At 39.6% G+C, this 10,931-nt stretch overlaps 3 protein-coding genes and 1 long non-coding RNA gene across 4 annotated transcripts; 2 read left to right on the top strand and 2 right to left on the bottom strand.

Annotated features, from left to right (window-relative positions):
- The first annotated feature begins 1 nt into the window (after nt 1).
- Nucleotides 2-2,063, top strand: LOC116923617 (histone H4 transcription factor). The gene is made up of 4 exons (XM_032930093.2): nt 2-1,102; nt 1,167-1,462; nt 1,559-1,752; nt 1,820-2,063. Exons 1-4 carry the CDS (start codon nt 451-453, stop codon nt 1,893-1,895), a joined length of 1,218 nt encoding a protein of 405 aa, XP_032785984.1. The 5' UTR covers nt 2-450; the 3' UTR covers nt 1,896-2,063.
- LOC116923659 lies at nt 1,980-3,440 on the bottom strand. Its single transcript, XM_032930163.2, is given in 4 exon segments — nt 1,980-2,420; nt 2,500-2,668; nt 2,670-2,829; nt 3,282-3,440. Coding segments are annotated over 3 exon segments (342 nt in total). The 5' UTR covers nt 2,697-2,829; nt 3,282-3,440; the 3' UTR covers nt 1,980-2,274.
- Nucleotides 3,441-7,119: 3,679 nt separating this feature from the next.
- Nucleotides 7,120-7,768, bottom strand: LOC123476356. The gene is made up of 3 exons (XR_006651611.1): nt 7,610-7,768; nt 7,260-7,384; nt 7,120-7,201 (listed from the first exon to the last, which is right to left on the bottom strand). It is a non-coding gene; the product is annotated as an uncharacterized LOC123476356 (long non-coding RNA).
- A 208-nt stretch (nt 7,769-7,976) lies between these two features.
- Nucleotides 7,977-9,939, top strand: LOC116923667 (zinc finger protein ZPR1). The gene is given in 8 exon segments (XM_032930172.2): nt 7,977-8,195; nt 8,260-8,512; nt 8,576-8,701; nt 8,704-8,732; nt 8,787-8,970; nt 9,028-9,135; nt 9,209-9,535; nt 9,635-9,939. Coding segments are annotated over 8 exon segments (1,362 nt in total). The 5' UTR covers nt 7,977-8,087; the 3' UTR covers nt 9,862-9,939.
- The last annotated feature ends 992 nt before the right edge of the window (nt 9,940-10,931 follow it).

Here is a 10,931-nt window from a genome sequence, read left to right as displayed (position 1 = left end):
GAGACAAGACATCTCATACAAGAACCACTTTGTTATATCTGAAACATTTAAAGGTCTGCCTTTAGCCTCAAAAAAAATTCTAGAAAATGTTTTATACAAGTTGAAGTCCTCTTGAGTAGTTGAGTGGAATACTGAAAGCTTAGTAAGACAACCTTTTTGCAACTTGTTTACTAAGTTCATAAACCTTCTGCTTGAAGAATTGCTTTGTGTGTTGTACCTAAAAGGCTATCCAAATATTAAAATCAATAAAGTTTTAGAAAAACGTGTTCCCCCTAAGATTCCCTTTTAATTTTTAATATTTCATTATTACCATGCCGCTTGGTTCATTTCAATGGATTTCTCTACGCCCAGCTTTCCAAGTTTGTACGTAAGATGAATGATTAGAATCGTGTTCGACTATCAACGCGGGAACTGATAGTCTAGCACGACCTATTCTATCATTCTGTTAAAATGGCGCATAGAAAGCCGAAACGTCCAAAGCTCGATCCTTCCCTTCTTCAAGATGAACAGCTTATCCTCATTTGTGATTGGGGAAGTTGCAGACAGTTGTTTCAAAATATGGAGCTCTTCCTGAGTCATGTGGCTGACCATGCTGGTCAAGTGGTTGTTGTCACCACAGGTGAAGAAACATCCCTGACTTGCATTTGGGAAGATTGTGGTTTTGAAACTTCTGACCAAAAAGAAATAATTCGGCACATATACTACCATGCATACCATACCAAAATCAAGTGCCTTGGTGCAAACCTCATTGAAAAACTTGCATTGCAGGGATGTCAACTAGATCCTCAAACCCGAAATTCTGTTCCAGAGCTATCAGGTCCACTTATTTGTTACTGGGATGATTGTAAGCTTGAGTTCCTGAATGTACAACAGTTCTATTGGCATGTCCATACACACTCCATTACTAACGATAATGGTGAGAAAAAGGAGAAAAAGTGCCTGTGGGCAAATTGCAAGAGCACATTTGCAAATAAGTTCAAGCTTAGGGATCACCTCAGGAGTCATTCACAAGAAAGGTCTTTAGCCTGCCCAACTTGTGGCAGTCTGTTTGCCTCTCGTACAAAGCTTCATGATCACTGTTTGAGGCAACTTCCTTTAGATGGTTGGTATTTGCTTTAATCTATTTTAAAAAAGCTCCTTTAACTAACTGAAATTTTTTAATGTAGCAAATGAGTTCCGCTGCTCCGAATGTAGCAAACTGTTACCTACCGAACGTCTTTTACGAGAACACGTTCGTTATCATCGACTAGTCTATACATGTTCTCATTGCCCGATTGACGAGGAGGGTCGAGGTCGGAGCTTCCCCAATACGCATTCGCTGGCAACGCATATATCCTATTGTCACAGTCAGTCAAGACCGTTTCCGTGTCCCGAAACTGACTGCAACTACAGTGCTAAGTCACAGACAGATTTAACCAAGCATCTTGAAGTTCACGCCAATACGCTGTGGTACTGTTGTGAGGTATGATTTGCATTTTATTTTTAATCAACCCCAAGTCTGCCTAAAATTTTACTTAAAAATAGAAGTGTCATTCTTGTAAACTGGTTAACTTTCCAGGTCAGTGGCTGCGACTTTACTGCACGTAATCCTGCGACGCTTCAAAAGCACGTACGTAAAGTACATGAGGGCAATGTGGAACCTCTTTATGAATGTCATGTCTGCCAAGTGCGTTTTCACGCATCAAACTCACTGAAAAGTCATTTGGGAAACCTTCACAAGGTCTTTCCCTTATCAGGCAATGGTCGATTTAAGTAAGCGTTTCGTTTCTTTTTTTTCCCATTGCACATTTTAATTGGAACAATCGGTTTTCTTCGATAGGTATCATCAAGGGCAGGACGGCATTTTTCGTGCAGAAAATGGTGGTGGACCCCTTCAGCCCTTGAATAGTTCCTAATACGTTACAAAATCGTATCCTTATTTTCGCAAGATGATTCCAATGTTTGTGTTTTCTTTATTTAAGTCTCACTTTGCATTCTTATCCGGACGTTTAGTTACATGTATTGATTCGATTCTTTACTTTCTCGTATAAATGAAGTGATGAAATACAAAATAACACAAAATATTCGTACGAATTATGAAATTTCCACTCACGCAAGTCACCAAAATAATCAAAAGCCTTATGCATTTTGATAAGGTGTAAGAGAACTTATATATAAGGAGAGAATTTTAAAGGTCCCAGGATTGCTGCACTTTTTGTTTCTGATAAATTGGGAAGGAGGATGAACAGTCTTGGGTTCTACAATTATAAATCTGTTTTTTCAATAAAAGTTTATTTATCCCTGCTGGTTGTAAGTGTAGTAAATCCTGCTGTACTCGGCGGGATACTGCTGAGAGACCACGTTCATTACTTTCATGGCCTGTTGGTGCTGTTGTGGAGAACATCCAGGACATTGGCCCTTGATGAGCGCTGGTACAAGTTCTGTTTAAAAAGTAAACTAGATTAGAAATTGCGCCTTTTTTTTTTAGGACAGAAACACGAATTGAAGTGGGGTACTTACGCCTCATTGTGCGGCCAATGTTATCACACGGTGACTCGTTAAGAAGACAATTGATTTGGCGGCGCATATAGCGCGGGTTGCGGATGGCAGCTTCGACGGCTGCATTGTTGGCGGGTAGCTGTCCCTGAGCTTGGCCAGCCCAGAAAAGAACAGCGCATACCACTGCTAAGTTGCCACACCAATTGAAAGCCAGCCATTTTTTTTTGTGTTTTGTTAACTAGAAAGTTGGTAGAATTTCGCAGTCGAAATGTTTTCTTCCCGGAATGGAGCGACGGCACCAAATACGAAAAGTCGTCAAAGGCTGGAACGTGGCTAACGGGCGGCCGCTTTCTATACAGGAAAAAAAAAAAAAAACACAAAATGAATACACCCTTCGCAATTGAGATGCATTGATAATGTCTGACCGCTAATTTTCTTTAAATTATTCAAAATAGAGGTGAAAGCGAACGCCTGTTAAATAAATAAACCTTTTCTCCCGAGAACTTGGCATATGCCGCTCAACAGCGCCCTAACACCACAGCTTTCACTGATCTGATTTTAGTGATGTCACGTAGGAAAAGTATGGTTTCGCGCACAATTCTTGCGAAAGTGAACCAGATCACTGGACGCCGAATCGCACAAAGACCCAATTATTAATTCAAGACTAGATGCATTGCATTCTAAAGGAACGCTTTCACTGATGTTGTCACAGATGTACTACATACAACAATGCACGATACCCACGAATGGCATAAATAAAATGAGCATGAAAAATAAAATGGCAAAGTGCGTGTTTGACTTACTTTAAAGAATCAAATGAATGGAATCCCGGACGAGTGTCTCTGAGAGCTACCGGTGCGGCTGAAGTCCAGATGGAAACTAGCGGATCTACTGGTTGTACGGATCCGTCTTAAGGGTATTTAGAGGCGAGTTGTAGAGCTGGCGTGGTTATCTATTCGGAGGTGGAGGAAAAGAGGAGGAGAACTAGAGAGGGTTGGAGATAAGAACTCCCTCCTCCCCCTGTCTTTTCTCTCTCTCTCTCTCCCGAAAACTAAAGCTTACCACCACCACCGGTCAGGTGGTGAAAATTGGAAAACTTTACCAAAGTTACCTTGACCCACATGTCCCGTGCTCAGAGTCCAAGCCACTAAAAAAAAACGTCACATTTCTGCTTTTATTTTCTTTTCATTCGATGCTGCGACACTATGGAGTCGAAGAATGCCACTTCTGTTTGGATAACTACACACCTGAGCGTCGATGCAGGTTGCCTCGTACCGTTAACAGTTCTATGCCAAACATACACTCACTTGCTCTCGCCCTCTTTTACTACATCCACCTCGTTCCGATTGCAGCCAAAGGAACGGAGTGACATGTAACAATTGAGTTTGGCTCATGAAAAAAGAACGGCGATAAGCAAGTGAAAGTGAAACTATCATACGTTTCTTTTTCTTATTGTTTGCCGTTTCTTTTATTGTAAAAATAGACAAGGAATTTTTCACGTTCCACACAGAAGCTTCGCACGATTGGTGCAAAATCCCGCTATTCATCACTAAACAATGTTTGGACAGCAACGTGTTGACTTTTTCTTTCTTCATCCGTGGCCCCGGAATGGGCGTTCCCGTGTCCACTTTCACCAGGATGATGATGTGCTGTGATGATCCAGTAGTTCGTGACGTCAAAACTTTCAGACGTTAGGGGAGGAAAAGCCGAATCTGTCCGATGAGGATCTTACGGAATGCCCTTCGCCTTCTACTGCGTTTTTTCCCCAATCGAACTGATACGCACATGTCAACCTTCTTCCGAGATTTCTTTTCCAATTTTGGTATTCCCATTTCGGGATATCGGATACTGGTTTCCTTGCTAGTGATTTTCTTTTACGACAGATGCTTTCGCAATCTTTGCTAAGGAGTTAACAAGTTGATCAATCTCTTTCGAAAAGAGAGAAACACAAAATTAGCTGTTAATAAGCAGTTGTGCAGAGAACTTGCCAACTTTGGTTATTGATGAACTACTTTTCATTTTCCACTTGACCTCAATTTTAATAACATTTCTTTTTATTGAATAGGATGAACCACGACCTACGATCTTTTGGTAGACACATTTTTGTAGTACATGCTGGGTTAATTGTTTTGGGGCGTTTGTTTGACCTTTCCAAGTGAAAGGGAAATCCCCTTCCATTCCCCCCCAGTCATTTGTTTGTTGAAAAATGCTGCACAAATAACACAATGAACATTTAAAGGCATATACTTTCACTCGTCTAACGGTTCCTAACTTAACGTTTAAACAGATGAAGGGTGGAAGCCAATACTGGGGGGCACGTCAAATTTGGCACGTAAAGACATCTCGAGGTGAATTTAAATTCGCATTGATGACTAGCTTATACACTTGGTCCTCTTCCATTGTTTGTTGTTGTCGTTACTTTCTAAAGATAAATCGTTGACCTTATTATTGCACACATAGCGCTGGATGGATAGCCACAACTCGGGACCTGCAGTTAGCTCACTTTCACCGCTTTTCTACCAATTCCCCTCGCACGTTATAGCGTGAGTTTCTAGTTTGTCCATTCAACTGGCATGCCGATCAGCTAGTCACAGTGACCACTGCATAGCACTCCAGATTGCGCACGTAACCTTGGATATACAATTAATTTGATAATAACCTGATTCTCAATCAACGTCAAAGTAATGAAAGTTCGATGTGTTGTAATATAATTTCATTCACGTATGCGCACGTCTTTCTAGCCAGGTTAACGAATTAAGTTCGATTCACAGTATGTTGATTTTTAGAATTAGTCTGTAAATGTGATCATCGTCAGTGTGGTTTTCCGCGATGTAAAAAGAAATTCCATGCCGCAAAGAAATGAAGACTAATCCAACCGCGAGGAGAAGAGTATATGGATCAGTCGTTACGTTGCTTTTCACCGGGATTTCCCAAATCATTAGCCAATCAACTTATGAGGAACGTATGTGACGTCCACTAGATTTCACGGCTGACCTTGCGCTCTATCATTAGCGCTCAGTGTTGGAGAAAGGTGTATTTGTAAATACGTTCTTCCTGGCTAATGGAGGACAAACCATTCGTGATCTAACTTCCCAAATTAATTTTTTAAACTCTTATCAGTTATATCGCATTAAGGATAACAAGCAGGAAGGTGGCGTTAATATCAGTTAATTTATGCACGACGGGGAAAGGCCAGAAGTTGAACATGGAAATAAACTTTCTCAGGCTAATTCTTATCCCCGCGCTGATCATCGGTAGGAATTAGGATGGCTTTCTAACTTGGACGTACTTTACCGACACCGTTATTTGAACGCTACTCGGCAACAAAATGCCGCGATATTATTTTTAAATGTTATTCAACATAACTACGAATGCTGGATGATGTGCGTAATCGTGCATGCGATAAAAATTTCAAGTATGGTTACGTAACAGATCAAAGATGCCAAAGAAAAGAGATTGTAAAACTAGGTTATTCTCTAACATTTTCCATATTCAGGTAAGGGAATCGAAGCGACCGTCTGTATGACCAGCAATCCGTCACGATTCCAATTTCTCATATTTACGTGATTTTCTGTTCTTTCGGCCTTGACGAAGACGACACATCTCAATAAAAAAGTAGATTCACTGTGACACGGCACATAATCTTTTACGTAGCTTTCCTTTATTAGCACGTACAAAATATACTTAGCTACTGTAACTAGGTACTTGGACAGAACAAATTTGTTTCGCTTTCATTAATGCGGCCTTGACGCCAAAAGAGGATTTTTCTCTACTGCTTGTCATGGAAAAACTGTACATTACGCGGACTTAATCCTATAAAAAAAAAAAAAAGAGGATTAGGCTGATTGAGATGTCTCGGGTCTTCGTTCAGATAATCCAACTAAATGGACCATTCATGGCCTCAACACTTCAAATTTCATCTTTAGTTACAATTCAATCGGCTTATGGCAATTTAAAAAAAACTCATGAATTTAACTGCATCGATGCATTTATTAGGTAGTGTTCTAAATCGCAGTTGTACTTGCCACATGCATTTCTGCGCAACTTAAGTATTTCACTTTAAGAGATACACCTGTGACGTGCAGTGCAACCAACCAATAAAAATGCGAAGAAATTATGTGTACAGTACCCCGCGATTTAAAGATTTACTGTATTTGGCACTGTAATGGCTAACGCTCAACGGTCCTGAACTTAAGAATCAAACTCGTCATATTATTACGGTCATCCATTACCCTCTACTGAAAAGCCTCAGCTAACTAATTATTTAAGAAAAAAAACTGAAGCTGCTGAAAGTCCAAAAAATCAAGAAACTTGTGGCGACCGAAACTCATCATTAAAAGGCTGGCGCCGTTACTGATTTGAATTCGGAGGAAGGACAATCAAAAACTTCACCGAAACTCTTGCGTCCTATTTATGAATGTTGTACTAGTATTTACTTTTAATATCATGTTTCCTACCTTTCACTTCAGGGTCTTGCAGATCAATTGCACGACTTAGATCTCAGCAAGTTTGTTTCAGGATCGGCCCAGATAATATAGGAAATAGCTATTGAAATTTATACGATCAAATAAATCTGTTTCTTAACCTTAAAAATAATTTGTTTTTGAAAACTTCCCATGAAAATAAGAGTACACGAAAACATAACACCAAGAATATGTATTCAGGCTATGATGTTTTGGCAGCTGGATTTACATATTCTCAGAGCACAGGGTATTTAGTCAAGCTGCAAAGAAAAAATAAGATGAGTAACAGCTCTAGACAAACTATAGAAATGAAATTACCTTCTTGAATCCAATATCAGCCGAGTACTCGCGGAAGCACTGGCGGCAAAGGTTGAGGCCATACTTTCTAACCAAACCATGTCTGTTGGCACATGCCCGGCTAGATGAGAAAAAATTTTATGTCACTAAAAATTTTAAGGCATTGGTAGATTAGAAGATTGATGAACTTAAAACAGTTAAGCAAAACCTTTGCATCAGTTATTTTAAATTACATGTCATAGCATCGCCACACAATGCTTTCACACCAATTAATACCCAAAAGCAATAGGATAGGACCACGTTTCCAAATTGTTCGACGTGCTACATGAAAATTTCAACCTCAACACAATGCAAAATAAATATATAATTACCATGTTCGTGAACCAGCTCCGTATTTACGGGGGTGAGAATACCACAAGTTTTGGAAACCCATTTTGATGACAAGATCAGCTAAAGTTGACAGCAAACAGTCGTATAGCGAAAAGGCAAAACGCCGGAAGAAAATGGCCGATGAAGAGATCGCAAGAAAAAAGGTTGCCGAGTCTTTGTATTAACATAGGTGCCATTTGATATTTGGTCAAAATTAAAATTAATTAATAGTTTTTGGGGCGTTTTTATTACATTAGTGCCATTTTTAGATTTATGAATCATGATACGATATTTTACTTTTTAGTTCAGTAAATTTTTAACTTTTACTACGTTTGTGCAGTGGCAGCCCCGAGAACTATTTAGTGATTTCATTCAGCAGACGATTTTTCAAAAAATGTACTGTCAATAACACGTGTATTAATCCTCATAGATAATAGCTTGATTGGTTTAATAACGAATTTGAAGTAACTTTAAATACAAATGAGTGTCGAAGAACATAAGAAACCTGTTTTCCGGGAACTTCAGGCGGATGATCATGATCCCGAAATCACAGAAATTAGTTCACTTTGCTTCAATTGCGGCAAAGATGTAGCAGCTATCATACTACACTAGTAAATGGAAGCGTTCAAAGCTAACCTGTCTTTCTTTACAGGGCATGACAAAGCTGTTGTTGACCAAGATACCCTTCTACAAAGAGATCATACTTATGTCGTTTGAATGTGACCATTGTGGGTGCAAAAACAATGAAGTACAGTCAGGTGAAAAAATCCAGGAAAAAGGAGTTCTCATTCGAGTTTCTGTCACCTCCCCAATTGACCTAAACAGGCAGGTCATCAAATCAGATTATGCTACTGTTAAGATTCCAGAAATTGATTTTGAAGTACCACCCCAATCCAAAAGGGGAGGTAAGTTTTCTCAAAAATATTATTAAAAATCTCTCACTTATCACTCTTTTGACTATACTTTAGAAATAACTAATATTGAGGGCATCCTAAGTAGATGCATAGCAGGTCTTGAACAAGACCAACCAGTGAGAAGAACCTTGGATCCAGAGTCAGCTGAAAAAATTGAAGCCTTCATACAAGTACTGATTGATACAAAAAGTGTGAAAAGCCTTTTACCCTTGTAAGTGTCTTCTTGTGCAAATGTTGCACCCAGTCCATTATTTTATTCTTGTAGATTATAGATGACCCTTCCGGAAATAGCTTTGTTGAAAATTTGAATGCTCCACATGTCGACCCAGCTCTGACAATTACGCACTTTGAACGGAACAAAGAACAAGATCACCTTGTCGGAATTTATGAAGAAGAACTGAAGGAAATCAAAGAAGAAGAAGAAGAAGAAGAAGAAGAAACTGATGCAGGTATGATGGGGAAAATGTGTTAATTTGACCAGACTAATATTATACTATTTCTCTTAGTTACCGGAGATGATGTAACCCCCGATACCTTGGCAGACGAAGTGCTACATTTTGGGACCAATTGCCCGTCGTGCAACGCACCGTGTGAAACCAACATGAAACTTACCAGTATGTTCTTACAATTTCGACAAAAACGAAGCATCGAAAGCTTTGTATTTTATCCGTGTCTGTTTTATCATAGGCATACCATTTTTCAAGGAAGTGATTATAATGGCAACGAACTGCGAGGCCTGTGGCCACCGAACCAATGAGGTAAAGTCAGGCTCGGGCATCAACGAGAAAGGTGTCAAAATAACATTGCGCATCACCGATCCGATCGATCTTTCGCGTGATGTATTAAAATCAGAAACCTGCTCCATGTCCATCCCTGAATTAGACTTCGAAGTAGGCGCAGGAACTTTAGGAGGGAAGTTCACAACACTAGAAGGTTTATTGGTTGCCATGAAAGACCAGCTCACCGGACAAAACCCGCTGATGTGCGGAGATAGCGCTACGTTAGCCTTGAAAGGTGCGTTGAACATTTGTCATAGCAAGTTCGTAGTGAATTGCAATTAAAAGGGCATATATGCGTATGATATTTGAACTATACATTGTTACGTCATTTCAGAGAAAATGCAAGAGTTCAACGAAAAACTGGATAACATAATAAGTGGAAAGACATTTGGATGTCGTATTGTCCTCGATGACCCCGCTGGCAATAGCTACTTGCAGAATGTCTACGCCCCAGAAGCTGATCCAGAAATGGAGATAGCGTATTACCAACGAACGTTCGAACATAACGAGGAACTCGGTTTGAACGACATGAAATTGGAAGACTACGAAGAAAATGAATAACCTTGTAACTTGGTGAAACATTGGTCGTGATGGCTTTTTTAACAAGGATTGTGAACATATACCTTTGTCGAAAATGTTCATGCTTCTATCAATTCCCCTGTCTATTTTCGAACGTGGTTCATTATTGATAATTAGGTTTCGAATGGGTGACGTAGTCAGCAAGACATCAGCGAAATCGAATGCCTTTATCGAAATTGAAACTCATCGAGTCACACTCACATGGGAGACGTACGTTGCCAAGTAACTAATGCTTTGCCAACTTATGCGTAGTTACTCCTCAAAGGTAGCAACAAGTGCGTAAACGTTGAGTTGAACATACGTCACAATAACGATATACGGTAGCTAAGACAGGATTCAATTTCACGTATTGACAGAGGAAAATATTTCTCTCATTTCCAGTTGGTTTATCATCTTGTTTCCACAAGGTTTGTGTTACCAAAACATATATTGCATTCGCAGTAATACTACTTTGTTCAAATTGAAAATGTGTATGGTTACATAATTAAAAAGCGGATGTCGTTAGTCGTCATCACGCGAGTCAACGGACATTTTCTTCGCACTGCATAACAACAATCTGTTGCAAGGATCGTCATATGAATAAGCATATCTAATTCAAATACTTGTTTGCGTGCCGATTGTCATTACTCCAGACGAATGTTGCAATTCACTTAACCTGTAGATACGTGTTTTCTCTCCAAGTTTAAATGATTGCCGATTGGTTAAATCGTTATGGCTACTACACTCCCTTCGTTCAGAGCAGGAGAACCTTCCAGAACCCACTCACATGTTAGAAACTGTCTTTCTTTCGTGATCACAGTCATTCAGCCGATCGATCAAACAAGTGCTCATTCTAAAGTAGAATACCGGTATCGATTTGTTAAAACTACCTAACAAAATGTCGAAACACTTGAGAGCAAAACAAATGAAACAAGAGCAACAAAATGTCACGAAGCCTACCCTAATCTTTTTCGTTGCCAAGGAAATACACATTTCGTCGTTCTATTGCCTTTCTCCGTACTTTAATTGACTCTTGGCGTCCGATGAGAGGAAAATAACGATCGAGAAGAAAC

This window comes from Daphnia magna, linkage group LG1, assembly GCF_020631705.1.
Source record: "Daphnia magna isolate NIES linkage group LG1, ASM2063170v1.1, whole genome shotgun sequence".
Classification (NCBI taxonomy): domain Eukaryota; kingdom Metazoa; phylum Arthropoda; class Branchiopoda; order Diplostraca; family Daphniidae; genus Daphnia; species Daphnia magna.
The sequence above is the reverse complement of the archived record's forward strand: the minus strand, read 5'-3'. Positions and strand labels throughout refer to the sequence as shown.